Raw genomic sequence first — 17,406 nt, 5'->3', positions numbered from 1 at the left:
AAAATAAAAAGTGATTGCACAGTTTACTCCTCGGAAGACGAAAACGAAGAAGAAAAAAAGTGCTACAATCGTGCCTTTGTTGGCCAGTGGCGGGACGCGGGAAGTGCGAGCGAATGCGAGGCAGCAGCAGCAGCAGCAGACAGGGACGCACTCACGGCCTTGAAGTAACGGAGAGTAGAAATAAAGTAGCGAGAGTCCCGTGAGTGAGTGTGCGGGGCCAACAGGCGGGCGGCGGCAGGTGTTACTAGCAAGTGCCAGGAGCTTCCTGGTCACTGCTCGCCCCGCCCTCCCCGGCTCCCTCACAACCCCGGCACTGGACTTGCGTTCGGTGCTGGATGAGGCGTGCGTGCCGTCCACACCACAGTCCACACCTTGACACGGCTGTGGGAGATGACTCAGTCGGGGGAGGAAAGGGGATGTATGTGTGTGTGTGTGTGTGTGTGTGTGTGTGTGGGAGAGGGGATGGAGTTGGGGAGGGTGTCGCGTCAGGAAGAAGGAATCCAGAGTACTGTGACCGGGTTGCTAGCCAATGGGACAAACACCACACCCACGGAGAGAGTGTTAAATACGTACATACATCCATGCATACATACATAGATAGACAGGTAGATATAGAAAAAATGTACAGTCTAATAATGCATAATATCTGCAAGAGTGGTGATGTTTTATCCCATCTGTTACATGACATATATACTTAGAAAAAAATAAATAAATAAAAGTCATGAAGTTAAAAGCATGCGAATATTGCATTAGCCGTCGTTTGTACGGATTAGTTACACAAGGACATAGGCAAAAAGAAAGAAAAAAAAACACAAAAGCGAGCGGATACTGTCATAATCAGTAATAGAACAAACTTGTGTGCTCACTTCCACTGTGTGTTTACCATTTTCTTGCAGTGTTAAGTCCCCTGATGTGGTGAAAACCCATCAATCGACAGGTTTTATAAGACTGTCAGCATATCAGGGAGTTTATTGCGGTAAGACGCTAAACACAGTGGAAGTAATATTTATATTCTTGAAAATTTCGTTATCTTCTATCGACTATGTTCAACAGGCTCTAGTGAAAGTAACTGCGGTTTTCAAGGGTATGCTTTCATGATCCTAGTGACAGTTTGACGAAGACTCTTTACTGTCAATAGGAAAAAAAAAAAAAAACATTCATGAGAATTCGAATGATCATCTCTGTGGCCTGTGACTTTAGTCCTTGAGAGAGACCAGCACGTTAAAAATAGAAGCCAAGTTTATTCTACAATTGGGAATTACTGTACCAACAAGTGAAAAAAAAAAAAAACTTTGGTGCAAGTTTCTATTAATGTGAAGCGATTACCGTTTGAGCAACAACTTCCAAAAGCACTCGGTAGTTTCCCAGATGGCGGTAGCGGGAAGTTGGCAGAGAAAGAACTAGCTCGTAGCGCTACATACACTTATTCCTGTTTAACCAAGATATATTCAATCAACAGAAAAGTCCTGAAATTTTATCCTTCCTTTGTATGCAGCCCGTGGTGTTTTTTATAGATAATGCTAGTGGCTTGTTTTGTCTATGAAAAAATTAAATGGGAACGGTTAGAATATGTACCTGATGGTAGTGTATTTAAGAAGTGTAGTGCAGAGAGAGAGAGAGAGAGAGAGAGAGAGAGAGAGAGAAATCACAGCTGCTATCGCGTCCTTCCAGAGAGCAAATCCAGAAAAATCAGGTAACATGAACCTTCCAGTGGGTTCCTTGTTTTCATGCAGAAAAATATAAAAAAAATAAAAAATAAATAAAAAAATAAAAATGACGCAAACCTACAAAAACTAACGAATATAAATATACATGTTCCGTGTTTTTGAGGTGCACACACACACACACACACACACACACACACACACACACACACACATGTTTATACTATGACTTAAAGAAGCTTGCATGTGTTAGTGTGTGTGTGTGTGTGTGTGTGTGTGTGTGTGTGTGTGTGTGTTGGGAGAGGAGGTTCCGAGAAACTGTAAATGTTTACTTTTGCTACCATTGTTGTCCTTGGTAGAGAGAGAGAGAGAGAGAGAGAGAGAGAGAGAGAGAGAGAGAGAGAGAGAGAGAGAGAGAGAGAGAGAGAGATGGGGGAAGTATCATTGGGGAGTGGAGAGGGTGGGGTGGGATGAAGGACTGGATGACTAAGGCGAGGTGAAAAGGAAGAAAGGAAGGCAGGAAGGCAGGAAGGGAGGAAGGGAGGGCAGGGAGGTTGATTATAAAACATGGCCCTCTATAACAGTGACCGATAAGGGCGTTATTCAACAGTGTAGTGGCCTGGTTGCCCTTCGCTACATTGATCGTTAACAGCCTACTCCTCTGCGCTATCGTCACCCTCGCCTAGCACCATTAATGAAGCCCTTTTCACTCGATAACTGGGACGCGAGGAAGGTAAAAAGTTTAAAAATATTTCTTTTCACTTTGCGTGTTCCAAACTGAACGTGAATGCATCTTGAATGAGTTGTAATACCTTTGGGAAATACTGAATGAGAAATGGCCTTACTTCCTCATCATATTGATTGATTGATTGAGTGAATGAGTGAGTGAGCGAATGGGTAAGTGATCTTTTGCACTTCATCAAGGAGGTCATAATAACACAGCTGACTCAGTGATAAATAATTCAAACATTTATGAAAACACTTCAATAATACGTGACATTTTAAACACACCCAGAACTACGAAAGTGTGGCTCATAAAAGAGAATTTTAGATCATATTAACAAACGGACCTCAACACTCCCACTCGCAATCTACAAAGTAAGTGCAATAATTATCCTTACGAGCTCCTGAATAACTGAAATTTTCTACCCGGCAAGGCTCTTCAGGTAATGGATAGTTTAATAATTATCGGCTTATATTTTTCCTCAGTATACAAAGAGTAATGGAGAGATGTTTGGGAGCTGCGAAGTTTCTTAGGGCATACGGTGCGTAAAGGGTATAACTATTTTAGTACACCCTTCATATTTACTAAAGCAGCGAACAGCATCATACCTCGTTTTCTATATGTTATATAATGGAAATCATGTTTAAAGTCACGCCAGAAATGTCAAATATTAACTCTCTCTCTCTCTCTCTCTCTCTCTCTCTCTCTCTCTCTCTCTCTCTCTCTCTCTCTAACCAAAACATTTCGCGTGTGTATCGTGTAACAGGGCAACATTTCCCTTGAATCAAACTCCTGACACCAAAAAAGCTCTTTCCATTTCCCTGCCTCTCAGCACCGCATCGTTTGTATTGATATGCGATAGTGAGAATTCCGTTGTAGCTGCTCATGGTAAAAACAGATATCAATGCAAAAACAAGAATAGCGAAAAGAAAGGAAGGAGAAAGAATTGGTAAGGTCGACCATTGGATTACGGCTCTCGTTAGCGTGTCTTATTTATGTACTGTTAGAAAAAAAATGTAAAAAAAGGGGGAGGAGCGAAGAGAAGAGAATGAAGACAGCAGTAAAGAGAATATTAAGGAATGAAAAATGGTGATGTTATAGGAATACAAGAAAAATGAAGTTCTTACAAGAAAGGGAAATAGAAATGAGGAAGAAAAATGAAGAACGGCGATGAAGAAGTTGACAAAGGAAAGCAAACTAAAGCAAGAACGCGAGGGTGTAAAAGAAAAAAAAGAAAAAAGCTACAAAGTTGAAAAAAAACGGAAAAAGAGAAAATGAGAATGAGAGGACGAAAGAAGGTAAACAAAACGAGTATAGAAAACGGAGAAATAAAAAAAATAACAGAAAACGAGAATGAGAAGAGCGAAGCAACCCTGGATATACAAAAATATACATAATAGCGAACAATGACCACAATTTTCTTTCATCATTTCTGTATTTTTGACCTTCATTCATATTATATCAAGAAATACCCCTCTCTCCCTCCCCATAAACACTATTGATAAGGTTATTTACTAGCATGGTGACGTAACGGCATCAGGGTCATGAATAATAAGCAGACTACCTCGTCCATACGGTTTGTGTTGGGAGTTATTCTGTTTATAGAGGGCGCTCGCTGGCCGGCTTGTAGTAAACTGTGGACTCTGAGGCGACGATGGAAGGTGAATGTTTAGATACGAAGTGAGTAAATGAATGAGTGAATGAGTTAATAAGTAAACATACATAGAAACGAGGAATAAATGAAAGAAATAGAAGAAAAGAAGAATGAAGGAAAGACAAAGAGAAAGAAGAGAGAAAATGCAACACACAAACTTAGCACATGATGATAAAGGTAGATGAATAAACAACTAAATATCTAAACAGAGGAACGCACGAATGAACAAACAGACACATCAACAACTAAACAAAGCAAAACAAAAAAGGCAGCACACACTCTTGACTCCCGTAACGCGAAGTAATAATGACTATCTTGCAATAATCTCAATGTTCCTTTGTGTGAAAACTATCTTAGAAATTATGTTTCCTCGACTTAATTGAGAAACGCAACGACTGTGAAAGTTTAAATATACTAGTTGCCTTTGTGATCCCCCCTCCTCTCTCTCTCTCTCTCTCTCTCTCTCTGATCGACTTCCCTTTATGCAATACAAGTACAGATGCGTGAGTGAGACAAGACAGGGAAGTGTTACGTAAGTGAATGACGTTTCTGATCCTTATTTCTTTCGTTTTCCTGCTTCTCTTTCGTCTATCGTTTCAGTCCCTGTACGTGTTCAGTGTGTGTGTGTATCACTGTGGAAGGGTAGTGACAATATATAGGCTTGTATGTATGTAAGTACTACGTGTGTCTAATGAGGTCGGGGAGGCCGCTATGTGTGGTTCTGTAAGGTAAGTTAATGAGGTTTCAGGTGCGTGGGGCGGACCGTGTAGGTGATGAGTGGGGGGAGTTTATGTATAACGTAGGGGGGGAGATGGGGAGGAATGTCTGGAATGCTAGTTATTTGCTGTAAACAAAACAACGATTAGTAACGTGCGACTCGAGGAACCTCTTGTCTATTTTAAGAGGGAATTACGTCACCTCGTGCGTATGACTGAGGATAACAACACGAAGGTCCCCGCAGCACATTCACGTTCAGCCACGTTGTGTGTACCGGACGGGAGGGAGTCAGGTTTATCTGAAGGACTGGAGCTTCAGTGGTGTGCCTTCTCGGTGTAACGGAAACAGCACAGGAATTATTAATGAAGGTTAAGGATGCCAAGGTGAGATCGACGCCGCTACAGGTTGTCTCAGTTTACCTGTCGTCATAGTGACAGGTCGGTGGCCACTGGTGCTGACGTCATGCAGCCAGCACAGCGCACTTGCCACTGCTGCTGACGTCACGCAGGTAACACGTCGCAAGGGTTCAGGGAATTTCCCAGGGAAGGGAAATATGTTCCGTCAAGTGGTGCAGGAAGTGGATTATGGAGCCGCTGGTAACTACGCTTCATTCATTCTCGGTCATGCAAACCTCAGAGCAACAGGTGCACGTGCTGCTTGAACTATGACTGCCTACCAGGAACTATATTTATGGAGCCTTCTCGCTAGCAAGCACTTTATCAATCATATGAAGGCATTGCCATTAGACTGAGCTTGTTCAGTAGCGATCATGCGTCCGTTGATTTTGATTTCCTATTCGCTTCACAATGCTTCAAACGGTGGTGCCTTGAGAGTATATCGGGCTTCATCAGAATGTGAGAACCTAGGCGTCACTTTTATTATTATTACTATTATTTTCTTATCCATTTATTTTTTAGTCCATGGACAATCTCTTCAGTGAGAAAAGAGGGTAGGCAGCTGTGGTACTGTTACTACTTTGCTTGACTTCTAACACAAGGACAGGAACCAACACTCTCTCTCTCTCTCTCTCTCTCTCTCTCTGATACACAAGGTAAGCACGTACACATGTACTTATTCATACACACACACACACACACACACACACACACACCAGACAATGAGGCAATGAACACCGAGGAGGATGGAGTGCCTTCCTTGATGAAGACCGTGTTTCGATCAATTAAGGTGGTGGACGCCTTAACAAGGGAGGGAAGGGGACTGGCTGTCAGGATCAATCAGCTCCTCTGTTACTTAAGGCCTCGGCGGGCACGACACCACCCAGATCCCGGACACACACACCGATCTGTTACTCTCTGATGACTGCAACATAATTCTATTGACAATGCATCTCAACCCAGAGCTCCACATTACAGTCCACATTATTACGCCTGTAACGAGTGGACAAATACCCTTGGCTTGGTGACGCAGAAAGATAGCAGCTCCTGCAGTCTAGTGAGGATAACAATGTAGTGAGCAGACACTCACTCAATGGTGACTGAACTCCACTTGAATCACGACGATCGATATGCCTCGATTGGTAATGAGTCCTTCAACGTTGTGTTCGATTCTTTGCATTCGTTTTTTTTTTTTTTTTTTTAAGTAAAACTTGATCCTTTGGAAAAAAAATTCGGCTTTTCAAAAATTAAGTTAATATCGTTACAATATGACACTGTTTCTGCATGTGATGTATGTATCTAAGTCGGTGAATCATCTGATTACTCTTCTAATGCAAGGCATTATATCCTTACTCCTGAAGAGAGGCCTTGCACAACTCTCTCACTTTGCCGACGTTACAGAACTGTGCTGGTCTGTGAAGTGCTTCCTGTAATCTTACTTCGTTATTATTTTTTTTTTCTAGTTTTCTGCCTAATGTTCAGCACAATTCTACATGTTATTTGATGGGTTTAATATTCTGACTATAATCAGCCTTTCTCTCTTTGCTGCAATGTTGGATCTCTTGTTAAGTTCTACAGATGTTTTCACTCTAACTGCTCTTCTGATTTTGCTAACTGTATGCCTCCCCTCCTCCCGTGGCTTCGCTGTACAAGACTTTCTACTTTCTCTTACTCCTATTCTGTCCACTTCCTAATACCAGGGTTAACCATAATTCACAGTCTTTCATCGCTTTCACTGGTAAACTCTGGAATCCCCTGCCTGCTTCTGAATCTTCCCCTTCCTATGACTTTTTTTTTTTTTTCAATGTCTCAAAACACTTCTCCAGCTTTGGATAATCTTTCTGACCCTTTTTCTATCTTGACTTGCACCTCGGTGGACCTTATATATATATATATATATATATATATATATATATATATATATATATATATATATATATATATATATATATATATATATATATATATATATATATTATCTTTGGTTTCTTGCACCAACAAAATGCATAGCATTTCTTGTTTTTAACAAAGAGGACCGCGGCATCCTGTGTGCTGGTACAACAGTCTGCTATGAAATTCATAATTCTTAACTAAATTTCAGATAACATGGGATTATGGTAAACGTAACACGAACAAGAAGTTATTTTATTTATGTTGCTTCATAAAACAAAATATTTACTCTAAGTAACAAATTGATAAAAGTCGATGATGTTGATTGCAAAGTTATCATGTGCTGTTGTTAAAAACCTCTGAGTTGAGCCAACGCTATAAAAACAAGTCTCAAAGAGAAAACAAGACTGTTACTGCAGGGAGGGGGCGGGGCGGATCCTGAGGACCCTTCACAGCCAAGGATCTGATTCTGGCAGCTTCTAGGAAGCAGAGGTATAGGGGGCGGAGGTGGGGAGGGAGACCATGTGGCAGTTGCCGTCCCTGTCCCCTACAGTCACCATGATGACGGCGTCGATGAAGCAAACGGCGATCCTTGCCAGGGGACGGCGCGTGAGGGAGAGGCAGAGCGAGGGCATGCAGGCTTCCAACACCTCCCACTTCAGGCCAACCTCGCTCTTCCACGTGTCTTCCATTATCTTGTACACCAACAAGTAACCTGAAGATGAAAGCCAGACACTCAATGCCTTCACATTTGTAACAAATGTCCTCTGTCCACACGATGGTCAGCTTCCTCTACTGAAGCGGAGCCACATGATCGCTATGTTGCAGCGCCTGAACGTAAATCAATCTGTCAAATTCCACTATACTGAAAATCCAATTATGGGGATGAGATCCTTATTCTTTGTTGTATGTTTACTTGCTCTTACGTTTTGACATGTCAGTAAATAAGCATCCATGATGATCACAGTGAAAATGGTAATAATGATAATAATAGAATGAAATATTTGCCTTGACTTGTGCCGCAGAAGACGAGGCCACGCTGGTATTGCACTATGGTGACCTCAAGCAGCACAGCGGCCCCGAGCCTCACCTTCGCCAGCGTCACCACGCAGCTGCTCCCTCCCTGAATAGTCATTTCGATCACTGGTACAGCTTGGCGAATATAATGTCAACATGCACTGTGCCTCACTGGTGCAGAGACACGCTACATGCCATGTAATACTGTCTTTACGTGTAAGAAGAAAAAGGAGAATATAGTCACATTAGTGATATATGCCCGACTCATTTAATTGACAGAAGACTAAAATAAAATAGACTTATTGATGGAAAGATAATGATACAGAAATGAAAGAGGGTAAGACGTTGAACGTGAGTCAAATGACAAGACACATGAAAGCCCAACTAACCTCAAAAAATGAAGAAGACCCGTTGGAAACAGAGCTGCCAGAATCTTGCCTTAATTCTTTGCGATGACTTGTGTTGCCCACGGCGTGCGCCCCCCTCTGGAGCCAGCTGGTGAGCACGCTCTCCCCCACCAGCCAGTAGTCGCGGTCACGGTCCATGTGCCAGTACGCTGTAACAAGACAGGGTAAGTATGTGTTTGCAGGTATGTAGTCTGACAAAGATAATAGCTGCAGAGTGAAATTTCATTCTTCAGTTTCAGTGGAGGGAGAAAAGTTTGCAGTTGGAAGAGTCTGTGTCTGAATGGTGGGTGACCGGAACGAAGGAACAGAAATAAGAAAGTGGCCATGGTAACAAGAGATGATATTCTTGTTATGAAACCGGAAATTTATTTAATTAACAACAACTTAGTCATAGTAATTCATCATCCTGATAGGAACACTCACACAGCAGTGTCCGCGAAGTGATGGTTGAGGCAAACACGAGGCCGCGGGCGAGCAGTGTGGGGTTGGGGTACCGCAGGTCCTTATACAGTGGTGACTCGGCCACAAGCGCCCCGCACAGCGTGTAAGCTCGTATGTGGCCACTGGGCACTAGTGTCGTCACCTGCATGTGGACAACAGTATCATTACCATGGGTAAGCTTTTTAAGGCGCCATTGTCCTACACGATGTAAGTGGACGAGAAGAATATTGCGTATTCAGCCATGGAAACATTTTAAGGAGTATCTATTATGGCAGAATTCTATCATGTAGTAATTTTATAAACAACATCCATGTATATTTTCCACTTTTCATTAAAGGAATGTTTGTTGAACTTGATGGTGACAATTTCCATTGAACACAGACACTTACAAATCCATTCCACAAGTCCCAGCAGATGGGCGGCGAGGTGGTCCGGATGCGACTCTGCAGGCTGAGCTGGAGACGGCCCGGCAGGAGCGTGGCCCGGTACACGGAGAGGTGGTAGTTCTCCTCCAGCTGGGACACCACCAGGGTTTGTCCGTCGGAACTGGTCCACCAAGATCTGGTATTAATATATTACACCTCTCAAAACTAGAGTGCAGGTATGGTTAATTCTGGTGGAAGAATTCTTGATCGAATAATGAATAAACCTGTGAACGGAGAAGGGAGGGAGCAGCGGGAGTGTGAAATGCAGGAAAAGTGAAGCACTAATGAGGGGGATTCTATATGTAATCTAGGTGTACTGTATGAGGTGTTTATAAATGTGTATACAGAACATTTTTCAAATCTTGGTGTTATTTTCATTTTCTTTTTTTTTTTTTTTTATCTTGGAAAATAATTGTCCGTTAAATAAGAAATGAGTATGTGGATGAAAACACAGTACGATGATGTTCACTGAAGAAGTCCTTACCATATCCTGGAATCCACCGCAAGGTTTGGAGTGATGGTGAGGGCGGTGAGGGAACGCAGGTCAGGATGCACCAGCAGGCCCAGCAACTCCTTGTTGACGCTGACGGCAAGCACTGAGGGTTCCCCGCCTTCCTCGAGGACGCACACCTGCAATCCCAAAACAGCTAAGTTATTACGAAAAGATGCAGCTAATCATGAAATAAGGATGGCGGTGGTGGAATGAGAGATGTCCATAACTAGGAAGCAAATCACACCAAACCGATGTGATTTTATAATTATTATGTTGGGTTAGGCTATGTACTTTGCCTACCTGACCAGACACACCTTGTTGACTTTACCATGGACTAGATACTGAAAAGTGACGCGCCCCTCCCCAGACACCAGGCTCAGCGTGCACGACTGGTCCTCCTCACTCCGCGTCACCGCCACCACGAACTTTTCTGAAGCAAGGAACGTGTAACACGGTGAGAGGATTTGTTATACAGAAACGAACAGTATACAGCTGGTAAGGAAAGAAGAGGTATCTTAAGATGCTGTTATTTTGAATGTTTCCATCTGAATAACACCTGTCTCAAGGCGCTCGTTCCTAACTTGAGGGATGACTTTCCATTCCTTGGTCACGTACCGGCGGCGGTGAGGAGAATGACCTGATTCATCTGCGACACAACGCTGCACGCATCCACCCGTGATGTCACCTGAGTCTGAATCAACATGCGACTCACATCGAGCCAGTCTGGTTCCTCTCTCCCGTCAGGTATTTCCGAGTCCATCCCTGCAAAAGATGAGAGCACTCACAGAAAACTGTACTAAGTACTGAGAATAATCTACACAACCCTTCTGTAAAAGGATATAGAAGCTTTTGAACAGTTAACTGGCATACCCCTCTCAGGCTTCCAGCGTTTACAATCTCAGTTTAAAAGCAACAGCAGAACCTTACCTCGCGGGCGGCATCGTGTGGTGTAGTGTTCGTGGACCAGCTCCGCCAGCAGGCGGGACGGTAGGCACTTGCACCGCTGACGACATATCCTGAAGTAAAAAAATAATAAATAAACAAATAAATAAATAAATAAATAAATAAAATAAATAAATGAATAAAATAAATAAATAAATAGTTTCAGGTGATAATCATCATCACGTTTCAGAGCAGTTCAGCATGAAAAACTTTCCTCCCTTGCATTATCATTTCACTACACAACTTACAAGAATGAGTCAGAGTCTGGTAGAACTAAAATGTCGAATTTGAGTTCTTCAGATGCATCGCTTTTAAACTAAAGAGTTCATGGTTAAATTATTTTGTATCTTATTAATTTGCCTTGGATTCCAATTAAGCTTTAATGGAAAAGAGTGGTGGAAACAAATGGCAGCACACGGTGTACTTACCAGTTCCATCATATATGTAATAAATTATACACAGGAAATGAAGAACATCAACTCTGGGCAAGGAGAAGCGCTTTGTTCTAACGTTGCATCAATCCAAACATCATTACAAATAAATAAATTAATTAATTAATAAAAAAAAAAAATAAAAAATAATAAAAAAAAAATATATATATATATATATATATATATATATATATATATATATATATATATATATATATATATATATATATATATATATATATATATATATATATATATATATATATATATATATATATAATCTATATAGAATTTATCTATATATTTTGTTGTTTTTACTATTACTACTACTACTACTACTACTACTAATAATAATAATAATATAAGGTACAATTACTATTATTATTATTATTATTACTATTATTGGTATCATTATCATCACCATCATCATCATCATCATCATCATCATTTTTCCTATTTATTTATTTTCTTTACTTTCCCAGGAAGATAGGCTCGTACTGCCAGCGCAGTGATAATGATTGGGCGACAGTGACGTCACAAGTAAACAAAAGTGTTCGTGCTGGGTGCTGCACAGGCTTTGTTTTCATCACGCCTACGGAAAATGCTGAAGAAACTTTTCTTTTCAACGTGTGAATATGAAGAACACATTGCCAAGAACACCTCTGAACCCCGTAAGGGCCCCCTGAGGAGTAACACTGGGTGAGTACACTTGACTGCAGTGTTATGGAGACTAGCGCCGGCTGACAGTTTAATATCTATTTTTAAGCAGCCCCGGCATGCATTTTAACCCACTTTTAGTATACGTAGGAGAATTCTAGATGGCAGTAAAGAGCCTTGGTAGTACTGCATGCCATGAACAATCATCACGAACCAGTCACCCAGTAATAATTTTCATGAGCTTGGCGACCGAGTGAGAGTGGCGTCAATCATGTACGTAGGCAAACATCAGACAGTCTGGTGTAGGGGTTGTGACGGTTCCGTGTGGTACGGCATCATAGGATTCATCACGTGACATTTAAACATCCATGTCGAAAAGAAAATCGTGTCGAGAAAAATTAACGCAGGATCCCCACATAAAGATATCTTCCGTTTTCTCTGACTCTACAGCCCATAGAAAACTTGGGTAATCGAATTTTCACTGCTGAGCTCCTATGCTATGCCCTAACGTTGCCACTTGACATGGCGTGATTACATTGGTTATAGAAATATCATGTGGAGGAAACATATAAGAATCAAGTAAGAGAAACAACTAACGAAATCAAGAAAATTATGTAACATTCACCTTCTCACTAGATGTCTCCACTGGCGACATACACAGGAAGCAGAGAGCAGCTCCTGCAGAGGGAGGTGGGCTAGAATCTGTTCCCATATTTCATTGGGGAAGATTGATTCCATCACTAACGCCTGCTGGAGGTAACCCTGCACGGTTACGCGAACTTTCACATATCTGCACGCTTTGACACAGCGTGTGGAGGCGCACTGGAAAACCGGGAACTGGCGGAGGGAAGGGCTGGGCAGTCACTGACAGAGGTGGAGACGGTGCCTGTGGGAGGGCGGGAGGTTTAAAAATGTTATTTGTTTTATAAGTGCAGGACAAGATTATTCCCAAGCTGCCATGCTCCTTCGGTAGGCAGACCTGAGGGCACGGGGAAAGGAGGGGACGCGTGAGGTAAAGTAATGGAAGGTGGAAGTGCAAGTCGTTTAGTAGCTGAACTTCCACCACCGATATATGGATGATTATGTATTTCTTGCGTGGTGCTGAGTGAGCCTTACACAGATGACATTCATGTGCAGGGTGTGGGATAGAGGTGAGGAGAGAAGGACATGATACCCACGAAACCGTCCCCAAGTATTTTTATCCTTGAGCTTGGGCACGCCTGGCGGCCACGGGTTTGAGGCGAATGTAAAAATAACATCCTATTTGTTAATGATTAGTCATACTGCCAAAAAACCTGCCATTATCCAGCATTACGATATGTTTTAACGAGTAGCTCCCAAGCATTTACACACGTCAGATGCTGTTTCAGATGAGGGTTAGATGGATCGCTCCGCCGAGAAGTGTCACTGTACACTACTCAGTGATAACCCAGCACAGAATTCGCCGCCACACGGGACACAGCACCCCGTCAGCACTGTCTCCTAAGACCTAAGATGCTTGCAGACTTGTGTGCGTTGTGCCAGTAGTGTGTCAGCAGCGGGTTTGAGTCTGTTCAGTAATTATTCAATTCATGCAGAGATGCCAACCGTGTTCTAATTGATATATTGTTGAAATATTAAATATCCTCCATTAAGCTTGGTATTCTTGGCCAACGACCTTTACGTAAGGTAGGTATGCATAGGTGGTGCTTCGCGGGTGGCAAGGCCGCGTGCCTGGCAATCTGGCAGATCACCTGGCTGCCCACCTCGAATTCTCACGCCATGTTATTGTCTCTCAGGCTCTCCACTACTCGGCCTTCTTTGCCAAATTATAAAGGAAGTGGTGAGCATGAGGCTGATTACTCGTCTCATTTTCCTAATTATAGTCAGGATGATCTAAACAACAAGAGCTTTCTTTCCTTTCTTTCCTTGCAAGCGTCCACAGTCACAATAGTACAGGACCCAGTGAGCCGATGCGTAGTAGGTTACACACCCACGTCAGGTTGCCGCGATGACTAGCAATCCACAACTCTCCGTGGTGTTGTATCCTTCAGGAACTTAGGTTTCATGGCGCGGTCTGTGCATTCCGTATGCTCCCAGTAGTGTTGCCTCATCATTTATTTTCTGATTTTTTATTTTTTTTTAGTTATATTGTACCTTTTTCTGACCTTACATAGTCTACGTCCATTTGTAATCAGTTATGTTGTTGTGATTGGTAAAATGATCCAGTAATAATGTGTACAGTTTTCAAGTGAGAAAATATGAAATATTGCTTGATGAAATAAGATACAAAGCTGATTTTTAGAGCCAGTTGCCACTTCCTAGTTTTCCCAAAGACTTTCCTTTCATTACCTCGCTTAACGTTTGACAGCGAGCCTACAGTGGGCAACCTTTGTTCTACAGTAATTACCCTCAACCTGACCCCAGCACCCCTAACCACCAAGACCAACCCGGAAAGGTAAGCGTTGGATAAGACAAAATGAACAGTTGGTGACCTTCTATCTGCAATCGTGGCTCCCTAAAATGGGATGACCGTGGCCGCCCTTCCCAAACATTGACCCAGAGACCCAGAGGACGCAAGCCACTTCCCTTCCCTGCCTCCAGACGAAGTTCTCTTTATCTCGAAAGAAAGGGAACTGGAAATTATATGTCAAATAAAAGAAGTACATATATAAAAAGAGAAAAAGGATTACACGATTATTAACGGAATCAGATCATCGTTGTTTACATGTAATTATCATACCACAATACACACAAACATCATCCAAATAAGCAAATCAGTCAATCACGTATAGCAGACCTTGTGACGTAATTAAAGATAAAGGTGGGATAAGATGATGGTGACATTTGGTTACGTTTATCAATGAATGACAGCTACTTTTGTCTCACCCGGCACGGCATTATGTAGTGTGACCTTACAAATGCAAGACTTACGTAAAATTCAATGTCACGAAAGGCAGATTAAAATTTACTTGAAATCATGGAGCTCTACTGGCGCTGGACTGACGTTTAAGGCCATTAGATATACATTTATTCACAAATCTTCCTATGAGTTGAGAATGGCGTTAATCTGCTGTCCGTCACTGCCAGAGGTGGAGCGGTGGAGGTAAGAAGAGTAACTGCGCCACACATCAAGCTTTCGTAACGAGTGTAAACGGATTAACTGTCTTGAGTGAAGATGCTGCTCGTGGCCATCCTGGTGTACGTACACTAACCTCAAGAGAACATTCACTTCTCATTTTACTCCTTGGTGCTTCCTGCTTGCTTCCCGCTGCTTCCTCTTGGCGACCACCAACCTGGTCTATTTATGTGCGTGGAGTAGTTTACAACATCATGCCTATAATCCAATATATTAACAGGCGGACGCTGGTCACAGGCTGCAGCTTTGTCTCCTTCCCCCCTACCTGGCTACACGTGCCTTGTGCCTTGCTGTTCTTGGCTATGAGGACTTACCTATGGAAAATAAACAGGGGAAATTGTTGTTGTGACCTGATGCAACTGATACTTTATTTACTTACCTTTTTATAACCCAACTTAGTCTACTAGGTACGAAATGTACACATATATATACTTCGGAAATCAAGCATATCCCAGTTTTCGTGTTCCCGGCTCTAAAAAAACTATTGGTTGAAGCAGAACACAGTGATCCTTCATGCTAACTTCAACAACTTTCTTTGTCTGTAGATTTGTGGCACATGGCTGAGTTACGCAGTACGGAAATGTGCAGCAAGAAGGCAGGAGTGATCACCTGAAGCCACGAGAAATGTAAACAAGGCGAGGAAGTTCACTGTCAAGCGGAAAACAAAGAGAGAAAATGATTTACGTAATTGGTCTGTCTTTACCGGGAAGAGTGGCGGGGGGGGTTAACAGGGGGACGTAAAGCGAGACTAAAGAAGTGCAAGTAAGAGGAGCTGGTGGTGAGACTGTCATGTTTTGAGATTTTCTTTTTTTAGGCAAGATTTGTTATTCCGTACATGCGTCAGTTGGTGATTCATTGACTGCTTCTTAATGCTTGTGTTATTGTTTATGATTTTGCTCTCTCTCTCTCTCTCTCTCTCTCTCTCTCTCTCTCTCTCTCTCTCTCTCTCTCTCTCTCTCTCTCTCTCTCTTAGTCTCCATTTTTATGCTGACTTTCAATCTTACGAGGAAAATTACCTGATGATGGACAAGCAGTGAAAAAATAAAGCGATGCACACTTAAAAAAATAAATAAATAAAATTAGATAAAATAATAATAATAAAAATAATATATATATATATATAAGAACAGTGTATTTATTTACCATATATTTTCCACCTATTCAGTTTACCAAGAGAATCCAAGCGGCAGTTCCAAGAGGCGGCGTGAGCAGATTGAGTTACTCTGGATCAGGGGGAGGGAAGGAGGGAAGGAGGGAGGGAGGGGAGACATCACACTCAAACCCTGGCGCGAGTTGGCCGGCGTCCAGTCATGCTGGGCGGCGCAGCTGTTTGTCGTGGTCCTCGTGAGAGAGAGAGAGAGAGAGAGAGAGAGAGAGAGAGAGAGAGAGAGAGAGAGAGAGAGAGAGAGAGAGAGAGAGAGAGAATGCGTCGTGGAAAACAGTAGTAGTGGTAGTAGTAGTAGTAGTACTGTAATGATAATAAAATAATAATAACTACTACTACTACTACTACTACTAAAATAATAATAATGAACAATGTACAAGACCTTCGTGAATAAATATGTGTTCCAAGCACCAAATCAGAGAGAGAGAGAGAGAGAGAGAGTCACGATTAATGATCTCCCCCGCACGTGCAACTCTACAGAATAACAAACAGTGCCAAAACATTTCTCAGAAGCCGGATCACGCTCTTAGGCAAGGACAGGGAAAGCTTCACAATGCCCGGAGTAGTTTCAACACTTTATTTATAGAAGGGAAAGAGAGTATGTACGTACTAAACCCGACAGGTGCGCGATTAGGTAGCCGGCCAACAAGCCCACAGGTGTTCCCGAGAGAGAAGCGCAAAAAAAAAAAAAAAAGAACAAGCAGCATATTGGGTGAACTGCTGTCCTTGGCGCAAATTATGAAGATGGATTGGAGGATGTGGAGGGGAATAGTGGATGAGATGGATGAGGGAGTTTATTTAGCTTAGTGCCTGCCTGGTTTAGTGTACCAGTAGTGGTGTAGTGGCCGTGGTGGAATGAATGCGGTGGTAATGGTAGTAGTGAAGAAGGATGAGCATAGAGGGAGTGGATGGATGAGTGGGATTTCCTGTAGAGGTGTGGGTGTGGTGTTGTGGATGTAGTACTCGTGATGTGGTAGTGATGATGGTGGTGGTGGTGGTAATGATACTGGTGATGAGTCAGTGTAGCGGTGCGTGGCGATGCAGTAGAGAGAGAGAGAGAGAGAGAGAGAGAGAGAGAGAGAGAGAGAGAGAGAGAGAGAGAGAGAGACGTAGTACAACAATCTTCTTGTAGCTAAATGATTCTCAAGGTCACGCTCTTCATTCACTATCACTTTTGTTTACCAGTTTCCCGCCAGGTGGCTTATCGCGCCGCCAGGTGATGACAGACGATTTAACCATTATATAACCCCTGTCACACGCCCCCCA

At 42.5% G+C, this 17,406-nt stretch overlaps 2 protein-coding genes across 2 annotated transcripts in view; one reads left to right on the top strand and one right to left on the bottom strand.

Moving 5' to 3' along the window:
* Positions 1-7,285: 7,285 nt before the first annotated feature.
* LOC135114040 (uncharacterized) lies at positions 7,286-10,257 on the bottom strand. The gene is made up of 7 exons (XM_064029693.1): positions 10,156-10,257; positions 9,819-9,964; positions 9,299-9,455; positions 8,892-9,051; positions 8,451-8,617; positions 8,053-8,167; positions 7,286-7,759 (listed from the first exon to the last, which is right to left on the bottom strand). The coding sequence occupies exons 1-7, from the start codon at positions 10,156-10,158 to the stop codon at positions 7,524-7,526; spliced, it is 984 nt and encodes a 327-aa protein (XP_063885763.1). The 5' UTR covers positions 10,159-10,257; the 3' UTR covers positions 7,286-7,523.
* A 1,486-nt stretch (positions 10,258-11,743) lies between these two features.
* LOC135114041 (phosphatidate phosphatase LPIN3-like) overlaps positions 11,744-17,406 on the top strand; it is a 72,879-nt gene continuing 67,216 nt past the window's right edge. The window contains 1 exon segment of the mRNA XM_064029694.1: positions 11,744-11,899. Coding sequence (XP_063885764.1) covers positions 11,802-11,899 — 98 coding nt within the window. The 5' untranslated portion in view covers positions 11,744-11,801.

The sequence above is a fragment of the Scylla paramamosain genome, chromosome 27, assembly GCF_035594125.1.
Source record: "Scylla paramamosain isolate STU-SP2022 chromosome 27, ASM3559412v1, whole genome shotgun sequence".
NCBI lineage: Eukaryota > Metazoa > Arthropoda > Malacostraca > Decapoda > Portunidae > Scylla > Scylla paramamosain.
Note: the sequence above shows the minus strand (reverse complement) of the source record. Positions and strands in the feature narration are given on the sequence as shown.